Raw genomic sequence first — 23335 nt, forward strand, 5'->3', positions numbered from 1 at the left:
CAGTTTGGATACCCAGAGGTGATGGACAGCACTTGTTACCTCAGAGTTCCTATGGTGGGATAGGTGGCAGAGATAGTCACAATGTGATTAGGCTCAAAGGTCAGCTTGCTAGACATATGCAACAGCTAAAAGGAGACTCCCAGACAAGGTGGAAACCAAAAATGAAGACCTGAAGTTGTTCTCTGACCTCTACATACACCTATGACAAACATGTAGCCACAGTGAACATGCGCGCGCGCACACACACATACTCACACACACACACACACACACACACACACACACACACACACACAGAGAGAGAGAGAGAGAGAGACAGAGACAAACAGAGACAGAGACAGAGACAAACAGAGACAGAGACACAGAGACAGAGAGAGACACAGAGAGAGAAACATGAAAACACATAAACATGCATACATATATGCACATACACAGATATATACACACATCATACACACATACACACACATACATAAAGATAAGGATTTTTCAAAGATAGTTGGTAGATATTCTCAGAGCATTATTATAAAGCGTGTTCTGTTCTCTGGAAGTTATAAAACGTCATACTTAAAATTTTAAAAATATTTACATTGTCCATTTGAAAACTGGAAACACTTAAAATTAAGATGAGTTTAGGGAGAATTCAAGAACTTATAATTTTTGTCCTTCTCCTTCTTCTCCTTCTTCTTGATCTTCTTGATCTTCTTGTTCTTGTTCTTGTTCTTGTTCTTGTTCTTGTTCTTGTTCTTGTTCTTGTTCTTGTTCTTGTTCTTGTTCTTGTTCTTCTTCTTCTTCTTCTTCTTCTTCTCCTCCTCCTCCTCCTCCTCCTCCTCCTCCCTCTCCTCCTCCTCCTCCTCCTCCTCATTCTCATTTTCATTCTTATTCTTATTCTTAACACCAGACATTGTCTCAGGGTACAAAATTCAAGGCATTACCATTAGCCATTCCACCTATATACTCCCGGGCCTCTACTATCCCATGGTGTAAAAAGGACTATTTACTTTTCCAAAATTTTCATTTTGTCTTATATTTTCTGACTCAACGCACCAAGTTGCAACTTTATTTTCAGGAGAAAATGTATTGAGTGCAAATTTTTTTCTCATGTTGCTAAATACTCAAATTAATGACCAGTCCTTTGTATTGGTGTTAGCAAAAAGCTTAAGCTTGGTGTGAGTCATGAGATTTCATTTGATTTTCTGCTGCAGGTAAACATAAAACATTTCTATGATGTGAACTAGTGTAAGAGATGTCATCTCAGAGGTCTGTGACAGTACCCACTACTTTGGGTTAATTTTACAGACGTGGCGTGGTCCTTATTTTGAGGAAGTGGTATGCTCACATTTTGTTTCTGTTTGAGTGCACTAAGAACAATAATATTGATATTTCTGCCTAGTTTTTAAATTGTGCTTTTGCAGATCACTGTATAGAGTATATTCTTTTAGATTCTAGTCAATGGAATTTCAAATTAAATTTGCAAGAGAATATCTTTTTAAATTAATATGCTTCATTTTAGAGACTGAGAGTCACAGGGGCACAGAAAAGACATTTGTAGTGTCCCAGCCACCCGCCTCCCCTCCTGCCTACAGTCCTCCTCAATGATGTTTCTGCATGGTGGGCTGCATCTGTTAGAACTGATGACCCTGGACTGCAGGATCATCAGCATGCAAAGTCTGTAGTTTGTGTCAGGTGTCATTTTTCAGGTATATGTCAAGGGATTTGTGAGTTTTGACACACAACTGCCCTGAAGACCTGTGTCCTGTCTGGTCCTTTCCCCCATCCTTTTTAACCCCTGGTGACAATGATGGTCATACTAACTCCATGCTTTCATTTTTTTGCAACAAGTTATATACTCAGCATCACTCAATGTGCAGCCCTGTGAGAGTGTCCCTTTCCCTCCACGACACTGGTACATGGTCCTCTGTGTCTTTCAATGGCTTGATATATTAAAAGCATGGTGTGTGTGTGTGGGGGGGGAGCTTGCGCACTTACATGCAAGGTCACTTCTCACCTTCAACCATGTGGATTTGGGAAGTGGAGCTCAAATTGTTAGACTTAATGACAAATGCCACGACCCATTGGGCCATCTTACCAACTTGATACCTTCCTAATGTAGAATGGTATTCTTTTGGCTAGAAGTGTCACAGTTTGTCGAGTTGCAGAGGAAAAGCAATCTTGGTTGGGTTCAGTCCTGATTTTGGCAGTTACGGACAACATACTGCAAATGCTGTGCAGGCAATTGCCCAGAGTATGATAACAAAATCTGGTGACCATATTGTTTAGTTTTGTGTGAAGCAGCCAACCCATCTTCCAGATTCATCCCCACCTCTAACAAAGCAAAACGCCTTTGCTACTTGTTGGTATGATGTGGTGCTTGACAGCATGTGTCTTTGGATTTTGACCAGTCTCATAGCTATATCTTATTTTTTAAGTTTTCACTTCTCTCATCATGTAAGATGGTAGGCATTTTTTCACATGCCCACTTGCCATATGTGTTATCTTAAGCAAGGTGTCTGCTCAGTTTTTTTTGTTTTTTTTTTTTTGGTCCTTAAATACTCTTAACACACATTCCTTTTATTAAACATGAATATTTAACTTACAAAAAATGTTCAAATGTACGGGACCCTTTTTGTCTTGGTCTCTGTGGATCTTTTAACTGTGTATTATCTTCCAATCGATCACTGACATTCTGATTTTCCCACCTGGGTAAGATAGGGAGAGGTGTCCCTGTTCTGTGTCCTTCCACCATTCTGCCTCTTGGGCAGGCCTTTCCTTGTGACCTTGCTGTTCTGATGAATCTAAGAAAAGAGTTGACTTTTCAGTCTTCGTTTTCTTCCTTTTGTTAGGAGCTATGGGGACCTCTAAGCTTCATGCATGCTGGTCAGGAAGCTGGAAGTCTCATGGGATATTTTTAGTTCTTCCAAAAATAATCATTGGTGAGAACCTAGATTTTCCTCAGTAACTCTCTAGGAACTTTCTTATATAGAGTTTTCAGTATTGGTATACAATATGAGAATTTGGCTTAGCAATCACAGGTCCAGGGTTAGGAAAGAGCTACACAAAAGCAGAGCCTCTAATTGTAATCATTATCAGAAAATGTCATTTAAAAATGACATGGGTCAATCATATGTAAATATACAATAGATCAATATATGTTTCCCCAAAGAGGAATGGATAAGATTGATTTTCCATAATAACTACAAAATGTTAAATGCCATGCTTGGCTATTCTGCAGTAGAGAGAAATGTATTTTTCGTCACAATGGTAAATACTTAGTATAAGCATCTATAGTATCTTCTAGAACCTGGAAAGCTGACATCATGCTCAGATTAGACATCAATATACCCGTTTCTGCATCTCTATGATAATTACAAACATCCGTTGGGAGTCTACTTGAATGAGTCGAGCAGATTCCATGCATTGGTTATAAGTATAACCTAGACCGTGAGCTCCCTGGAGCTTTCCCTGCAGGGATTTTAGGCTTGCCTTCCTTAAATGTTATAGTAACATGTGTACGTGCCTGGGGGAGTTGGTGCCATTTCTTGTTCTCCTGGCTAAAGAACGGCAACGACTCTCCTACACATTGTGGCTGTCAACCTGGATGAGAAGTTGGATTTTTATTCTCATCCTTTGTTTCTCCTTTTCTTTAAAAAAAAAAAAAGGCCTGCTTGGCTCTTTTTGTATCTCAAATGTTAAGGCATCAGACATTTCTTTTAATTACATTAAAAAAAAATAAAGGAAGTTTTCACTAGCAACAACAACAGCAACAAAAATAAACGGAGAAAATATGTTAAGACATACCTGTTCATATTCCGTCTGTTCCACTGCTGAGTCGACCAGTTGGCGCAACTCCGTGTTTCTTCTCTCTTCCTCTTCCATCAAAGAAGCATTGCTCTAGACATTCTGGGAACATGGAAATCTTCTTTTGTAAAATGAAGACTTCCCATTCATTCTTTATGACTGGTTGCTTTTCCAGTATTAGAGATGGTGGTTTCCCATCTTAGGTCGCTTAAATTAGCTAAGGAATACATGGAACAGAACAATTACCTGACCCAGGGTTCTTGACTACATGGGCTGGAAAAAGAAATGGTAGCAGGACCCAATTGCACATAAGGCTTGATCACCACAGGGCAGATGGACTTGCGGACATGAGCCAACATAGCAAATGCCATGTGGGTTAGCAAGAGCGAAAAAGAAAAGCCCGTTGTCTGGAGACCTGGTTGAGGATGAGGTCACTTTGACAGAGGAACATTCACGAGGCAGAGCAAGATTTGGCTTGTTTTATTTTCATTGTTAATTGGAAAATGTGAAAGGGATGTGGAGTTCAGGACCAGTAAATGCCACGTGAGATTGATAACCGAGCTACACCCATGGGGTGTCTAGTTGAGGCCAGGGACAGAGCTCAAGATACCAAGTGTCACTGGCAGCTGAGTGGGCCTGTCTGTTTTCCAGTGGATAACTCTTTGTTTTAGGGTGATTGAACGGAATACTTAGGATGTTAGTATGCCTGGACCCTTCAGACCACTGACACCCTTCCACTATTATGTGACTCAGAACTGTTTATTTCTCTGTGCCCTCTTCACCTCCCAATTCTCGAAAGCACTGGATGTTTTAGAGCAAAGATTATAACGAGGAATAGTTGGAATCCACTAGAGTTTTTGGATAGAGCAGCATTGCCCACAAGAAACAGAATAAAAATGCGTATATGTAATTAAAGGTTTTTAGTACATAATAAAATTGTCATGTTTCTGTTTTATAGTAGACAGAAAAGTTAAATTAATACCCTACTTATTGATAATATAACCAGAATAATCGAGCTTGTAACTAATTTGAAATTAAAGGCGTTTTTAATTCTGTCTTATGCTAAGTTTTCAAAACGCAGTGTGCATTTTGTATGTTGGGCACATTTCCGTTTTGGCAGCTGCACTTCCGGTGATGAGTGCTTGTGTTCTAGTTGCATTTCTTCTTTAGCCACATAATTTCCCAACCTGTGCTTCACAGAGACCATACAGAATACTTGCAAGGGATGCATGGGTTTTCTACTAACCAACAGTGTTTCTAACTAAACCGTTCTAATATAAAGAGGTTTATATTTTAGTCTTTCATATAGAAGCTGGCCTTGTTTTTCAAGAAACAGAAAGTCTATAAGTGTTGCATAGCAAAGCAGAGAACTGTCTTGACTGGCTCTGTGTTGTGAGTGTAATAACTTGTTGGTATGCGCAGCATCATTTAAAAGTTCAATTGTTTTAAATTTTTTAAATTCAAATTTAAGTATCCAAACACAGTGCATAATTCCATATATGCACTTATTCTGTCTTTGGGGCAAAGCTGCTCTATCCAACAACTCTAGTGGATTCCAACTTACCCTAATTTCTTCATTTAAATTAAATTGTGCAATATTTAAATTATTTTAAATGGAGTGACTTCCGTTGGAGCATTCTTTTTGTTTGGCTTTGTTCTGAGGGCGACTTAGGAATTCTCATTGGTCATGTCTAAAAGTAAGACTAGAGCTCTCCCCTTAGATGCCTTTACCTATCCTGAATCCTAACAGGATCCTTCCATTTTCCACGGGTTGAACAAGTAAGCAGAAACATTCACAGCCCTATTCTGGAATCTTTGCATGTGTTTCATGGGAACACTTGGATATGTAGAAAGGGTGGAGGGGAGTGTTATAAATTAATAGCAGCTGTATTTTGAAGTTGGCTATAAATATTCTTTATATGAAGTGTTTCTGTCTGTTAATGTTGAGGTACCATTCGGACTTTTTAATTTGAGGATATAAATCGATATAAAATTAAAATTTGGGACTGAAGATGTGGTTTAGCAGTTAAGAGCACTTCCTACTCTTCCAGAGGACTGAGTTCAGATCCTGGCCCCCATGCCTGGTGGCTCACGACAGCCTGTAACTCCAGCTCCATGGGATCTCATGACCTCTTCTGGACTGTAGACACCTGCACTCATGTGCATAGACTCAGATGCACACAGACACACACAGATGCATAAGCTGCACACACACACAAATACAAATATGTACATGACAAAAATTTTTATAAAAGCATGCAAAAGGTCATTATTGAGGTGGATACTGATAATTAGAATAAAAATAAATATTAAATTGGTATCACCAATAAAGGTTCCTTTTTGTCTACATCCTTGGTATCATTTTGTTGTTACTAAATTATTTTTATTCCTCATAAATACAGAGAAGTCTGTAGCTGCAAAAGTTTAACTGTGCTCTTCTCACCCAGAGACAATGAATTTATCACCTCGGATCTACAGGGTACTGGTTCTTAGCCTGTGAGCTATGACCCTGGGACAGTCAGATATCAGATATCCTGCATATCAGATATTTACATTATGATTCATGTGAGTAGCAATATTTAAGTTGTGAAGTAGCAATGAAATCCTTTTATGTTGAGAGTCGCCATAACATGAAGAACTGTATTAAAGAGTGGCAGCAGTGGGAAGATTGAGAACCACTAAGTGGGTGAATTACCTCACTTTATGATTTTATTTACATTATTTGCATTAGTTTAATATTTATTTACTGAGAATTTACTGTGTCCTTGGTACTTTGAAAGTCTAGTGTGCAAATATGCTATGACCCCAGACACAAGCCCATGCTGTCCTATCCCTTAGATTCTGGATCTAGCATAAGACAGTGAAATCACCTGTGCGGTACGGATGCTATGATGGCATGGGATAGTCACAGCCCTGGAGACAGCAGCATCCCTAACATGAACCTGAGCAGAATCATGAAAGTGGGTTGGACAAGTTCTTAAAGGCACCTGCCATGGGGCAGGGTGAGGATGCTGCAGAGTGAGATTGTCACCCTCTTCTTCACTGTCTGCACATGGCATCTTTGTCTTTGCCTTCAAGCTCCAGACTCTCCAGAGAGAAGGGAAGAAGGGAAGAAGACTGCATGCATCACCTGAAGGTGCCTCAGGAGTCTGTTGTTGGCTTTCCAGAGTAGTGTGTGTATGCTCCTATGACCTTAATAATTTTATCTTCTTGAATGGATAGAGCAAAATAAGTTACCTGAGGAGTATGAGGCTAGAACATTACAAAACCACTCTCGGCTTTGTTTATTGCTAAATGAGTTTGTGCCTGGCACTCATTATGTGTTGAGCAAGTCAACAGGAACACATGAATGACATAGTAAATGTAACGCAGATGGACCAGTACCTGGTACATACTGAGAAATAAATGCTACTGCTTTTAATTAGGAAGTACTTTCATCATATTTGTAGTTGTGTTGCAAATTCCCTCTCTAATCAGCCATAAATGGGCTGTCTCCACTGCATTGGCCCCTTACCTACACTTGTGACACCCAGTTTAGGTTCTTGGGGTGGTACCCATTGTACCCAAGAAAGAGACTTGGAGCATGAGCCCACTACACTGGTAGCTTTGTTGATTCTCACCTCCTCCTGGTTCCTGTATCGGGATTCTGCTGGGACTAGTCCATGAACGTTAGTCTTCCCAGCTCTGCTACCTGGATGAAGCTTGTCTTTGACCTACTTTCAAGGACCCAGCTTATTCTCTATCATCTTTACCTGAAATCAAGGCCAGTTGTTACTCCTTCCTACCTAACCTTGACACTTGAACTCACATACTGTTCATCTGTCTGCAGAAACATTGCACTTCCCCTCTAGGCTCCGGCTGAGGGTAGCTCGATACTTCTCTTCCCAAAGTACTTTTTCTACTCTATTGATTCCTTCCCTCCAGCCCCTGACTCACCCCTTTATCTCTCATGGGTGTTCCATGATTTATTAATAAGGTAGAAAAGCAATGGGATGATTAGAGAAGACTGGGCAGCCTGGATCCTTATGACAAGATCTGCCCAGTGTGACACTTGGGTTATGCTCTTTAGCATGTGAATGACAGAACTATCTTCCTGCTAAGATCTGTATTAAGGTTGAAATGGGCAATGCTGTTTGGAAGCTCAGGTGCCATTTTAACCTCCTTCTGCATGTTGAGACAAAGCGAAGAAGGCATGCATTTGTGTGTACAGCCATGTGTATCCTAGTGATTGGTCAGCATCATTATATATGTGCTGTGAAATTGTTTGTCATGTGTAGACATCATAGTATGTACACTTGTCTAGACAAAGATGGCTACAGACTCAGTAAGTGCTATAACCTTTGGGACCAACATTGTGCCTTGTTGTGGTCTATAAGATGCTACATGGTCTATGGCATTATTGAGGCTCTTTGACAATTAAATTTAAGATTCCAGTTCAAGTTGTATTGGCTGCCATTTTAAAAGCATCCATTTGCAACTCAGATATGAGCTTCTCTTATTCACATCTGGTTTAGCAACTGGTACTTATAGGAAACACTTCTAAATATTTGTGTAAACTGTATATTGTGGGGCTTAGCTATGGACTAACGCAGGCTGCAGACTGTCCTTCACTGTAGTTGTTGAGGTGGTCCTTAGGAGAGAAACCATTCTGCATGCTTCCTTAGGAGACTTGTATGGAAACATTTTTTTTTTTAGTCTAAAGACGGGTTTTTCAGAGTACTGTACACATAGGTCATGGAAATCACCTCAGGGCTTTAAATTAAGGGTCTTCATAGAGAGCTCATAGTTCTGTAAATAAAATGTAATCAAAAGCCAGGCATGCTGGCATATACTTTCAATTCCTTCTAGGCCAGCTTTGGCTGTGTGTGTATGTGTGTGTGTGTGTGTGTGTGTGTGTGTGTGTGTGTGTGTGTGTGTGTTCATTAATAAGAACAGGCTGCAAAGGAATGAAATGTGGAAAGCTGCACTAGAAGCCAAAAGGGCAAAGTCTCCATTTAAAATGTTTCTTTTCTCCATTCAGGTAGGTTGGGTGTTAATATGTCCTGTAGAACTGAGTTACAAGTGAGGATATGACAGCCGAGTCAAATGCATGCTTACTCTTAACCTTAGCAATTATAGGTGGAATATAAATCCAATGAGCATGTGTCCTGTGTATAGGATATGTAATATGATAGGACTCTACTATCGAAATGCATTCCATATTGTGGGACTAGAGAACAAGCCACCAAGAATGTATTTAAAAAAAATTGCAGATGAGATTACACAGAGCCCTTGGGTGCTGAAACCAGGATGGGACTGACTGGCTAAATGAAGTATGAGTCATTTATAGATAGATACATAATCTCAGTAAGCTAAGGGGATGTTCAAACAAGTTCACATGGAGAAATGGGAAATAGCTTTGAAAAGAGAAGCTACCTTAACTTAATATTACTATTCTCTAAAATATTGATGTTGCCAGTCACCAAAAGGCTCATGTGACTGAGCCAGCTGAGCCTTGGGAGGAACAGTCACTGAGAATTCAAAACCCCTTTCACTGGACCTTCAATAAGTTGCTCATATTTTTTTCTGCGTTTGTGAGCAGGTTGCATATATTGATAAGGAAAATAAACAGGCGGGAAAGTGTATGAATGGATTGTTCAGTAGAGTGTCATTGAGAAGGGCAAAGCTTGCGGTTACTCATAGGGTTTATGGCACGATGCCACTGACTAACTATGAGGCCTCAGGAGCTCTCATTCCTTTGCTTTTTGAATAAAAATGTTTATTCCATTCCACTGCGTGGTGTGCTACAGAGCAAGTGAAGTTGTTACCGAAGCACACACACTATTCTAACCCAGTAGGTGTATGAGTCCTTCATCTAGAAAGGCAGACAGAGGGGGAGGACCTCTTGGGTTGTCTTGAGTTTCAGCACAGGCTTTGGAATTGGTATCTGGTTGAATCAGCGCATGTATTGTAGGATTTGAGAAAGCAACTACCGTTGTTGTTTTCTTTATGGTTGGCAATGCGGCACAAGTAAGACAAGACAGGAGAGGTCACTGCCCCTGAGGTATTCTTCTATGCAGAAAGCTCAAGTTCCTTGTAATCTGACTCTGCTGCTTTTCCTGATGGATAAGGTACCCACAGAATGGTACTGTGAGCCATCTAACATGCTTGCCTTGGAAACCTGTAAGAATCTGCTATACCATCTATAACATTATGGCAGCATTCTGGGCAGGGCATACTGAGGCATCCATCAGCCTCTGACATGGCTTTCAACATGACACGGCTACAGGTCTGAGGTCCCGTATGTGCATGTACATACAGCCACACATAAAGTGAAGAAAATATGTGTATTTAAGCAAATGTGTCCTGTACCATCAGAGAACAAAACAAATACCATTAGGAAGTTTCTGGTTAGGAAGAATAATCTAATATAAATCTCAGACAGCTCAGTACTGACTGCCCAAGCCTGTATTATCCCAGTTGACCCAGCCTCCTCATACCATAACAGATTCAGTTTTCTTTTGGCATTTTAATATATTTTCATCCCAATCATAGCCCCCTCCCTCCTCTCATTCCAGTACCACCTCCTTCCTTCTACTTCCTCTCCTATTCCTCAGAAAAGGGAGCCGCCCCCATGTTCCCACCCACTCCACATCATCAACTTGCATAAGGATTGAGCTCCTCCTCTTCCCAGGCAGCCCAACCAAGGGGAAATGACCAAAGAGCAGGCAACAGATACTAGAGGACCCACATGAAGCCTGAGCTGCCCATTGGCTACATCTGTATAAAAGCCCTAGGTCCAGTCCATGCAGGGTCCTTGGTTAGTGCTTCAGTCTCCACAAGCCCCTCTGGGCCTTGGTTAGTTGGCTTTTTTGGTGTTCTTGTGGACTTCTTTTCCTCTTTCTCCCCACAATATTCCTGATGCTTCATGCAATGCTATGAGTCTCAGCTTCTGTTTTGACCTACTCCTGGGTGAAGCCTCTGAGAGGACAGCTCTGCTAGGCTCCTGTCTGCAGGCATAGCAGAGTATCGTAGATAGTGTCAGAGGTTGGCTCTCTTCCATGGGGTGGGTCTTGGGTTGGTCCAGGCATTGGTTGGACATTCCCTCAATCTCTGTTCTATCTTTATCCCTGCACATCTTGTAGGCAGGGTAATTTTTGGGTGGAAGATTTTGTGGGTGAGTTGGTGTTCCCCTCCTTCCATTAGGAGTTCTTATCTAGTTAGAGGGTGTCCTCTTCAGTCTCCATGGCCCCTGCTACTAGGAATCTCAGCTAGAGTCCCCCTTTATTGTTCCAGAAGCCTACCCTGTCTTGTGTCTCCAGTTCATCACTGGAAAACAGGATGCCTCTGTTTTCCCTTCAGGTCTTCTGTCCTCCCATCCCTGCTCCACCCACATATCTCTCTATGGTCCCTCTCCTACCTTGTTCCCTCTCTTCATCCTCTACAGCTATCTATTCTGTTTCCCCTTCTGAGAGAAATTTAAGCCGTGGGTCTTCCTTGTTATCCTCTCTGAGTCTGTGCAGTTTAGTATGTTTATCCTGTACTATATGTCTAAAATACACTTTTAAATGTGTACATACCATGTGTGTCTTTCTGTGTCTGGGTTACCTCACTCAGGATGATGTTTTCTGGTTCCATCCATTTGCCTGCCTGCATCGTTTCTGACTTCCTTATTTTTAATGGCTGAATTGTGTAAAATGTACCATAGTTTCCTTATCCATTCTTTGGTTGGGGACATATTGTTTGTTTCCAGATTCTGACTATTACAAATGAAGCATCTATGAATATAGTTGAGCAAATGTCCTTGCTGTGGAGCTTCTTTTGGATATATGCCCAGGAGTGGAAGCTGAGTCTTGAGGTAGCACTATTCCCAATTTTCTGAGAAGGCACCACATTGATTTCCCGAGTGGTTACCCAAGTTTGCAGTGCCACCAGAAATGGAGGACTGTTCCCCTTATTCCACATCCTCACCAGCATGTGTTTTTTATCTTAGCCCTTCTGAGGGAGGGAAAATGGAATCTCAGAGTTGTTTTGATTTGCATTCCCCTAATGATTAAGGACATTGAGCATTTTTTAAAGTGCTTCTTGACCATTTGAGATTCCTCTGTTGAGAATTCTGTTTAGCTCTTTGCTCCATTTTGTTTGTTGATGTTTAATTTCTTGAGTTTTTAAAATATTTTTCGGATATTAGCTCCATTTTGTTTGTTGATGTTTAATTTCTTGAGTTTTTTAAAATATATTTTGGATATTAGCTCTTTGTTGGATGTAGGATTGGCGAAGATCTTTTCCCAGTCTATAGACTGTCATTTCATTCTATTGACAGTGTCCTTTGCCTTACAGAATCTTTTCAGTTTCAAGAGGTCCCGTTTGTCAATTGTCGACTTTAGAGCCTAAGCTGTTGGTGTTCTGTTCAGGAAGTTATCTCCTGTGCCAGAGAGTTCAAGACTCTTCCCCACTTTCTCTTCTAATAGATTTAGTGTGTCTGTTTTTATGTCGAAGCCTTTGATGCACTTGGACTCGAGTTTTGTGCAAATATGTTTCAATTGAGATCATAGAAAGACATGTTTGACAACAAATTCAATTTGTCAGCACCTATTATGTCTTTAAAATCTGCAGTCATCTGATATCCTATGTGTCTGATCTTTTTACTGAAATGGATCTACCAGTATTTTAAACAGATGATATCATCAATGCTGTCTGATTACTGGACATTCTGTCACCTTCCCCAGTACCTTCCTGATGGTTGAGCCTCAAGTTGGGGATCTCAGTGCTCCTAAGTCTGTGAAGTGGGGCTAGAATTCTAGGTGTAGAAAAATAGGCTTCATTTGTGAGTGGTGCAGTGTTGTCTGCACGATTATCAATTGCTGCACTGATTGAAGGACTTTAGCCGTGGAGGCTGTTCTCTAGTGTGAACATTGCTGCATATGTTGTCTGATGGGTTGTGGCTGGGCATGGGCCTCAAAAAGCCATGGAGGTAGATTACTCCCAAGAAACCTTGACTTCATTTAAAAAAAAAAAACAAGAACAAACAAACAAAATCTGTGGGTTTTTTCACTTATATGAAACTAAAATATGCATTTTGGCTCGACTGCTTGGATAATTTCAAGACCCAACAGTGAAAAGGAAGGAAAAAAAAACCACCTGTGAAAATATAGTGACTTAAATATGCTAAATGGGTGATGTAACCCGGTCAGGTTTTCATGACTTACCAGTTTTTAATTTCAAAACCCTGGCTTGCTTGCACTTTTGAAGCTTTTGAGTTTGTCACAGCTACTGGGGACAGTGGTTAGAGTAGGCCAGCTGTAAACTGGTCCAGAGCTCTAAGAGGGACACAAGCCCCTAAGAGGTTCTAACAGTTCATCAAACCTTCCTTTCCTGCAGTGCTCCCCCTGTGTGCTACAGCTTGGCCTAGCCTTCCCTTATAAGGTATCTTCTTCCCTTCTCATCTGGGCGGGGCCGCTCCTGGGTAAGAAGCTCATCCTTCACTGTCTACCAAACCAAGCAGCATTGGGAGGCTTTGTGAAGGGAGAGTAGCTGAGCTGCCCAGGGAAAACAGGCTGAGTGGTAGAGGGCTGCCTTTCTAGCTGCAGCAAGGCATCCTTCTCCGCTTTCCCCAGTAGCTGGTAGCACTCCAAACTGGCAGCAACAAGTGACAAGTTCCTGTCTGAGAGAGATGATCCATGTGTAAACATCCCCCACACACCACCCCATCCTAAAGAAAGGATTTTTAAGTTAATGGAGTGCACTAGATGTGTTAAGCAATATTGTAGCTGTTTTTGTTTAGATCTGTTAGGATGATAAATACTCCCCAAACATGGACAGTGTGTGCACTTCTGAGGGAAACAATATGACAGGAAATTGTGATAGTTCAGGGGATGTGATCGTTTTCAGTGTTCCTCACAGGTAAGGAGAATCAGTGTGCTTTCCCATTTCTTGTTGATGTCTTAGAGAAAACATTTCTGAGAGGCCCTCTAAGTGGTACTTCTTAGAGCATTCTCACACAGAGTCAGGCACTGGGGAACTGGGAGCCCTTCACTGTACTGCGCCCTGTTGGTAGAATTTGGTATTAAATTCTCCAACTATGATTTGTTGGAATGGAGTTTTTAATTGAACTGTTTTCATGAAAACTACCTGCCTGAAAAGTGAAAACATCAAACTCTGGACACTATACTAACCTTTGTCTCCTTGTAGGCAAATATTTAGGAACTGTTTTATATATATAAGCACACACAGAAATTTGTTCTTACAGCCAATTAACATTTTTTTGTCCCATGTTTCATGAATTGGTAAAATTTACTAATAAGAAACAAGTTATACACACATAAGGGGAATATATTTATATGTCTATAACACACATCTATACATGCAAATATGTACACATTTATACATATAATGCTTTTATTATACACATAAATATGTACATACCCACATAGTAAGGTCTCTTTAATGTCACATCACCTCAGCAAGGTCATTGAGTGACTCTGCTGAAACCTCAGGTTCAGTCATGTCAGCTTCTGAGTTTAGTCAGCAGGTCAGTTTGAAGTTGCCATGCTTGAAATGTGTTTTATAATGAGTCTAATTTGGGCCCCTCCCATGTGACTTTCTGATGGCTTTTGTAGATGGCTGATGATTCAGAAAATGCCTAAAGCAGAGAGAATTAGAGAAATAGGAACTTGATTTCACTTTTCTAATCAACACTCGACATCTGTTGAGCCACAGTTTTAATGTGGCTTTCCTTTAGAGGTGATAAACGGAGCCAAATGTGTATGAGAGTTAGAACAAGCTCTTCCTTCCTGAGGACTTGTAGCTGTTCACTTTTAAATTAAAACTTGCATTTGGTGGCTTTTAGATAGTTGCATGAAGGCTAATACGTAGACGCTTTCATTTGTTCAGCATTAGCATAATATAAAAATTAAGCAAAACTAGGATTATATTACTTTGTCTTGAGATTATTCTGGCTTCAAGAGTATAAAGAGTATTTTTCTCTGGCCGTTTCTTTTCTGGATCCTTTTGTATATCCTCCCACTGTGGAGAAGGTGTGATACATTTTCTAGCCTCATATAAATTAACGTAATGGTTCCACAGTGCAGTTTATTACAGCCTGACCTCCAACCCAGAGGTCAGAGAGTCACATTGATTCAGTGTACTTCCTAGTCATTATTTCAAATGAAAGTTCAGATACGGGGGATAATTGGTTATGCTGATATTCTCACTTAATTATGCTCCATCCTTAAAGAATTAGGTTAGCAGTCCTGAAGGGATGGCAGTGAAGGAGGGGTACCCGATGCTGTCCCCTCCTGGAGCTTCGGAACTGAATCTTCATCTTTCTTCTATTCTCAGACTCTCAACACCCTTGAGATCAGAATGCTAATGCTTGACGGGATGCCTGCAGTCAGAGTCAAAACAGAGCTTTTGGAATCTGAACAAGGGGTAAGCAGAAATCTCCACAGATGCCCCCTTCCTTCTCATGGCTGGTCCATTCACTTCCAGAGCAGCGTCCTCTCTTCCATCCCTGGCCCAAGCAATCACCGGAGCCTGTGGTTGATTCTCGCCCACTTGCCACATTAAACATCAGCATCCCCCTTAGGAGTGGATAGCATTCTGAAGCTAAGTCTTCTTCGTGGTGACCTTATGAGTCCCTGATGGCTGAGTTAAGATTGCTACATGAAAACCTATTGAAACCAAAGTAGAGAGAAAGCCTTTAACTTAAGATGGGAATATAACTCCTCAATATGAAGTTCTAAATTAGGAGATGCCAGTGAACAGGCATGAGGATACTGCTGTTGGGTAATTGGGTTTCTTTTTTTTATTTCTATCTAGAACTCCTCCCTGTCTTTAAAACTCTACCAGTTGTAGATGGCTGATGAAATTGGGAAAATTAATGTGAAAAGCACCCAAGAGCCAAAGAAAAATTATCCAGCAATACACAGATAGACTCCTCAATTAATTTATGATAAAGAAAACAGAGTATCTAGGAACAGATTACATTTGAGAGTGTGCAGTTATTTTATCATGGGGACTATTTAAAGCCTTGCTAATAAAAGCCATCAAGCCAATATAACTGATTGCAGGGGTGCCTGACCATGGCATTTAGAGGAGAAATTACTGCATTCCTGAGTGCACACTGGCCACATACCTTATGACATTGCCACTACTTAGGCAGCACTAAGAGCTGACAAAAGGACATAACGAAATTCATCATTTCTGCCTTACGAATGCATGTCTTAATAAAGCATTAGTCATTTTGTACTTTAAAAAACTCTAAATAAAATTTAAGTGTAAATAGCATCTCACAAATACAGCATAAAAATCAATGTGGTTATGTCCATCTGAGACCTCCCTTAGGCCTAGCCTCTTAGTATGTCATCACCTTTGTAATTAATGGCCACTGAGCTTAGGACCTGTAGTAGCCCTAAGGCTTCTGTCAGCCACTTCTGCATTCCTCTGCGTTGTGTGGGCCACATGCAGCATCTCATCCCTTCTCCCTCTAAAGTGCAAGCCAGTGTTTGAAACAAGTCTCTGTTCTGGCCAAGGATGTCGCTTCATCTTCTCATCTGGCATTGATTTTTGTAGCACTGAAATGAAAAGTGTAGCGAGTGCCCATCAGTAACGGTCCCCAGCTCTGTGTTGGAGTAAGGACCACTCCATGGTGAGAGAGTAGAGCATCATGAAAGTAAAGGACCACACAGGCCCCATGTTAACTGTTCATAGATGAGCTTTCAGGTTCATCAGGTTAAGCTTCCTGATCATGCAGTTAGCACTGACTTGGATTAATTAACCTAACAACAGGACAGGTTGGTGCTGTTCTGTCAGCGCTCTACTCTCTCAATTCATTTCCTAAAATGTGAACCATGTCATGACTTTAGCAAAACGAATGTCTGTGTGATCTCTTCACATTATAATATAGGAAAGAGGGCCTTTTCTTACAGATAGGGGAGAAAAGGGAAAAGAAAGGAAGTCTGTATTTCTCAGCATTCCTCTTATCTGCTCGGACTTTCTTCAACATGAACAATAATTCTATTGAAACCACACATGTTAGAGAGAGGCAAAAACTACGGAAACTCATAAGCTATGGTGTGGACCAGGGGTCAGAAACAGAGGTCACTGTCACCAGCCTGATACTATGGAACATTATCCAGTAGAATTCTTTCTACTTTTTGGTCATTTTTCAGTTCCCAGGTAAGGTTTGCATGAAGCATTCAGGGTTTTCAGGAAAAAAAGGCCAATATCCACATAGTTCTTATAGTGAATACGAATTGTACATCACATGATTTATAGAAAGATTGTTCTTCGCTATGGACAGGAAAAAATGTAGGCTCCTTATTATTAATAAGCTTCTGTGCATTACAAGGAACTTTTTTTTGTGAATGGCACCAATTTAGCTTGTAGATGGTGGAAAGAAATAGAAACTTTATTTTTTTCTTCAGCTTTGTGTGTATTTCTTACCTCTACAACTGTATAATCTTCTTTTATCCTCCTGTGGGAAACTTTCAAAAGAAACTGCCTCTAGTGTTTAGTGACATGAGTTTAGTGGTTTTCATTTTAGGCTACTGTACTGGATTTTTCACCAGAAATTATGGGATACGTGCTATGTATACCATATGATTTCTGTATCTGAGGCCTAACTTTTAGAGAAAAATATTAGAATTGTGAAGATTTTAAAACTCTTATCTCACAACAAAAGTAGATTGAATTTTAATTTGTCATAAAATATAAAGTATGTTAGAGAAATTGAAGTGAATGCTCATACATACAGTTAAAGGCTTTTGAAAATGGCTACATGTGTTAGTTTCAGAGACCAAACACTGACCAAACCATTCTATATGGCAGCAATGGATAAAGAAGCCTAGAGTTGGCGCATTCATAGAATCTGTTAACACATCTCAGGACACCACCTTTAAGATACATAATCAATAGCAGGAGCTATTTCTTCTGTTTCTTATTTGCCACTCTTACTGGTTGCCAGTATATACGACATGTGTTCAGTTAATATGTGATTTAACCATTGCCTATCCATTCTAACCAGCATAGCATGTATGTAAATTTAATTTGCTGGTCACCAGCTTGATTTGTCTACCTCATACGGTAGCTGTGAACGTACACATACACATGGAATTACAAATATTGGACACTCATATTTTCATTGGGGAGGAGAGATCTTCATCTTGTAGCCACGTGAACAGAAGAGAAATAGCCACACATAGGCACTAGCCCTGTGTGGACAGAGTTCCAAGGCTCATACTTCAAGTGACGTTGAAGATCAGTACACGGTCCTGTGAATTCAGTTTCCTTCAGGCTTGTCCTAAGACAGGGCACGCTGCTGAGCACTCTGCAGCAAGGAAGTGCGCTCTCAGGATAACTTCAGGGACCCCAGCCAGGAGCGAGGGAGTGACTTTGTCTTTGACCTCTGGTGCATATACCCTGCTGTTAGAAGAATGTCTCCAAAGCCTCCAACCTTTGGATGTTCTGACGTGTTACTAAGCAAAGGAGGACTGCGGGAGAAGAGTTCTAGAATGATCGGACTAGAGAGGAGGCTGAATGTAGCGAAAGAGGCTGCCTCAAAGACATAAAATAATGACCTTCTTCCTGGCCCCGCAGTTTACTGGTTTGAGTGACGTTAAGCAGCTCTTTCTCATCTCTGGGTTTCTTTGATTTTTCTGTCCTCATCCGTGCAGTGAGAGTGTAGTGCGGGGAGAGATTCTACTACCCAGGTTTCCTCAGATAGCCTATGATCAGAGAAGGTCAAGGGACGAGGGAGAACATTTCTAACAGTAGATTTCACCATCATACTCCAAAAGAAGCTACTTGTGCGTGAATGCAAAAACACAAAAACATTAAAGTGAGTCCTAGGTGAGCACAGGTGCCTATTGGACCAGATACTAGGCCTGTCAGTCAGGCTGAGTCTTTCTCAGCCCAGTGGTCCTTAGCCGGGAAGTGGTGACGCCACCTAGCCTCTCAATAGCTTGTCTTCCTGTGGCGGGTGGTGAGAGACACCTTCCCTGTTGCTTCAGGTGCAGTTTGCTAAAGTTTACCTGACTGGTTCTGTTTTTAGCGGAGATTTGAACATCTAAGTTACTCTGTGATTCAACCAAGAAATTTAAGGTAAAGCTTCAACTGCAGACCCCCTCCTGCCTTTCACCCTAGTGTGTTGGCCGTGCTGAGCCAGGCTCTCCTAGCTAGCCATATCTTCAACCTCTTTTTTTTTTTTTCTCTTTTTACTTTTTACTAAGACAAAGTCTCACTAAGTGGTCCAAACTGGCCTTGAACTCTCACTCTGTAGCTCAAGTAGATCTGGACCTTTCAGCCTTCCGAGGAGCTAGGATTGCAGGCCTGCACCCCTAGTCTTGCTTAGAGCGTGTGTATTCTAGACACAGTGGGGTAAGAGGGACAGCGGAGGCTTGCCGATTCCCTCTGAGACTCACAGAGCGTTCTGCAGGATGCTCATAGGCCAGGGCTGAGGGTATTTCTGTATAGTAAAGGCCCGAGGAGGACTGCCAAGCAGCTGTAATGGAGGAATTCTTTCGCTTTATGCTCTTCATTATTCGTCATCTTGGCTCAGGAGCTCATGAATAGGCAGGGCTCGATCAACAGCGATTCATTCGGACGCTGGTTTTGTAAAGCCGGAGCCTGTTTGCCACACTGCACAAGGGAGAGGGGTTTGAGACTGGTGCTGCTTTGAAAGCGACCTCAATGCTTATACTTCCTACAGAAATATAGACGGATGCAGGTACAGCATGGTAGCTGAACCTGGAGACCACGCTCTGTAATGTTTACTCAAGGCAGGCAATTACTTTCCAATTCGGCAGCGTGAGGGAACAAAGCACCAACTGCGAGACTCTCTTCCTCCCTTGGTTAACGTCTTTGTTTAATTTTACACTAAATCTTTAATGTCCATCTTCGTGTGGAGGCTTAGGTAGACTCAGTTACTTTAACGACTTTGTCAGAAGTGAAGAGCAGGCGTTTATTAAAAATGTCACTTGCATTGCCCTTTAACGGGGCCGCATTCTTTCCTCTCCCACTGTGGAACACAGGGCTGGCGTTGCTGGTAAATTGGTGGAATATCTTAAAGATCTGAATTTGCTGATCACTTCATACTCTCTGATGACCCACAGCAGAGATCTTTTGATCTTTAGTGAAATCTTGGCATAATAGTACCATGACTTCAAAGCACACACAGTATCCATGATCTTGGTAACGTGTGAAGTCCCCTCCCCTCCTTTTTTTTTTTTTTTCTCTAAGCAGAGGAAGAAAAAAAAAATCTATGCTCACAGAATTCATGGTTTTAGGGACGAGATCTCCTCTGCTAAAGATGCAGAGTTGGCCTGAATTTAATAATGTCAGAATGGCCAATAAATGTATTAATAGAAAGAATTGAAAATCAATGAGCTGTGATAGTAATTAAAGATATCACCCAAGGGAAATATAACTGGAACACAAATCTTGTCCCACAGGGCCTGCCCTGGGCACCAGAGGAAGTTGGTAATTCCGTTTTCCCTCCTCCTTCCCTTTAGCTGGAGTCTTTCTCCTTCGGCTTTACTCTTTTGTCCCCGCCATCCCGAGCCCCTACCCTCCCATTATGCTACAATGGATCAAGGTTCCCACAGATGACCAGTTGTCACTGCAGCCTCACTCAATGAGGGGCACGGAACATGTGACCCTTTCTGAGAGGCATTTGCATTTTTATGGGGTCCCGTGTGTTATAAAAAGGAATATTTCGTAAAGCAATTGCATGCTTTGAGGAATTTCAGGATTTGGAGTATGGGCAAATTAACCTCCTCAGGATATTGTGCTTGTGCCAGACTGAGGTCCAGTCCTCATTTTTCTGCAGTAACAGTAGGTGTACTTAGACTGTGAAGTATGTATTTCTCTCTGTCTCGATGTTTGCGCAGTGTATGAAGTGCCTTACAAAAATATCCTACTTGACCCATGGAGGGCTTTACTTCTAATTGTGTGCTGTGTGAAGCCATTTCCCAACACAAACACTGGGGAAAAAAACAAGCAACAGAGACACCCCATTTTTTACCTTTTGCGCGGGAAGCATTGACCCTCAGGAAAAAAAGCAAAGCCAGAGGGGCTGTGATGTCACTTCCCTGGGACCTGGAGGTAGCATCAGAGCAACCAGAGGGGCTGTGATGTCACTTCCCTGGGACCTGGAGGTAGCATCAGAGCTGTGAAGCAGGGGCCTGCAAGGTCTGCATGGTAAGCAGAGGGTGGAACCTGGTGAGCCAGAGAGATGTTCTGAGGGGAGCAGTGTAAGAGAAAGTGGAGTTAGGGAGTGTGCTGGAGGCCTTCCCAAGGGTCATCAAGGCATTCGGCTGAGTAACCAGTTTTCTGTCAAAGAACGAAGGCACAAATCTAACACCTAGAAGGCCAGGAGCTAAAGGATGTTTGCAGCACATGTGTCAATACAAACCCAAACAGAGAGGCCTTCTGCAAGCACGGGTTCTAGGAGAGGCCAGAGCAACCCCAGCCTAATGTTGGGTTTCAAGCTCCTTAGTATTGCAACCATTAGACTTGCGTCTGCAGTGACCAGTCTGGAACCAGGCACAGAAAGGATAAAACCAGTCTGTGTGAAGTTCAGCCCTGTTCCAGAACAAAAACTGCCCCCAGAGGAAGTCACCGAACTGTAGCACTAAATAAACTGAAAAGGACAATGTCTGGCATCCAGTAAAGATTGGTACATATTCAAAGGAGTAAGAAACCCAGATACATGTAGCAAATGCAAACGTGGATCAAGATATATCTAAAAATGACATTAGTGAACTTAACAGTCCAGGACTTTAAAACGTTTGTATCATTGCATCAACACGCACACAGATTTGAATGAAAATATGAATATTTTAGGAAAAGAAAACTATAAAAAAAACAATTTAAATAGCTGGAAATGGAACAATGTCTGATTTTAAGCATAACACACTACAGAGGAAAAAGAATACTGACTATAAACGCACACATAGCTATATAAAATGGAGCACAGAGAGGGTGAAAGCTGGAAAACAAAGTGCAGCTCAGTGATGGAATAATAGGAAGTTGTCTAGCCAACGTGCACCAGCATACTTTCAGGGAGTTGGCAAACAAGTAAACAGAGCTTCCAAAACACTGGTCAAATACAGTGGAAACTATAAATCTATACATCTCAAAACGTGAAGGGAAACTCAAGAAGTAGAAATCACGGCAAGCACACTATCCAATTGCTGCAAACGCATAAAAGAAAGTCTTAAAAGCAGGCAGAGGCAGGCTGGGTGTGGCTGTGGTAGTGCATGCCAGTGAGCCCGGCACAGGGTAATGGAAACAGAAGAGAAGGGAGTGCAAGGGTGTTGTCTACTGCACAGCTGGTTTGAAATGAGACTCTTCCACAATGAAACAAAACAAAGGAAAATAACGATAACAACAGCAGCAGCAGCAGCAGCAGCAACAACAACAACAACAACAACAACAATAATAATCAGGCAGAGTAGGAAAACATACCTCATTTATACAGAGGAATAAAAATCACTGAATACCATTTAGAACAGCAACTTAATAAAAATCACTGAATACCACTTAGAATGGCAACTTCTTCCGACAGAAGGAAAAGGATGTTAGAAAAGAATTTTAGGGGCCTGAGGAGATGGCTCAGCGATTCAGAGTGCATACTGTTCTTGTAGACAAGTGAAATGTGGTGTTCAGGACCCAAGTGGAGTGGCTCACAACTACATGTAACTCCACCGCCCCCCCCCCGAGATCTGATGCCCTCTTCTGGCTCTCATGGGCACTACAGCACTTATGTGCACAAATCTACATACAGATATTGCATATGTGCTTAATTTAAAAGAAAAGAAATTTGGATCAAGACAAGGAAATGTACATCTGCAGTGATGAATTTGAGTGTATAAATGATAAATTAAAAAGAAATGTTTAAAAATCTTTTGAGGTAAGGGAGGTTGCTCAGCAGTTAAGAGCATATGTTGTTCTTTCAGAAGCCCCAAGTTCCCAGCACCCTTTTTGTCAGCTCACAACCACCTGTCCCAGGGGATCCGGAGTTCTCATCTGGATGCTGTGTGCACTGTGCACATACCTCTACACCTACATTATACACACAATTTTAAAAAATTAATATTTGTATTTCACCTACTTAAGTGAGTTACAGTAATGAGGCCCTGGGTAAGACTAGCTGAGTGAATAGCAACAACAGAGAGGGAGGATTGAATACGATACACAGCTATGGGTTCTTGCCACTGTATGAAAAGTGCATGGTATTTGAAGTCCAAGTGGGATAAAGAAAAGTGTAAATCTGATGGCTATGCAACATGTAAAATATAACAATCAGATAGCAGGCAGTGTGACAGTTAATCATCACTGTCAGTGTCCCTGGACTAGGAATTACTTAGAGACATGTGTCCGTGGAAGCTCTGAGGGGGTTTCCAGAAAAGTAGAAGTGGGAGCGGAAAGGCCCCTGTCCAATAGGGTCCCAGACAGAATTTAAAGGGGAAATTGTCCTTGTTGATTTTATGCTGTTTCCTGGAGATTTGAGGGGTCCAAGCCACAGCTCTCACTGCCATGGATCCATCCATGCCTT

At 41.5% G+C, this 23335-nt stretch overlaps 1 protein-coding gene across 9 annotated transcripts in view; it reads left to right on the forward strand.

Moving 5' to 3' along the window:
• KLF12 (KLF transcription factor 12) overlaps positions 1-23335 on the forward strand; it is a 581105-nt gene that overhangs the window by 319240 nt on the left and 238530 nt on the right. For 7 of the 9 annotated variants that reach the window (XM_084767870.1, XM_084767872.1, XM_084767871.1 and 4 more), the window contains one exon: positions 15118-15207. The exons of the other annotated variants lie outside the window; for them this stretch is intronic. In XM_084767870.1, coding sequence (XP_084623996.1) covers positions 15118-15207 — 90 coding nt within the window. The remainder of the gene's footprint in view (positions 1-15117; positions 15208-23335) is intronic. 9 annotated transcript variants of the gene reach the window in all.

Source organism: Acomys minous (assembly GCF_964271855.1).
Source record: "Acomys minous genome assembly, chromosome: 18".
Taxonomy (NCBI): domain Eukaryota; kingdom Metazoa; phylum Chordata; class Mammalia; order Rodentia; family Muridae; genus Acomys; species Acomys minous.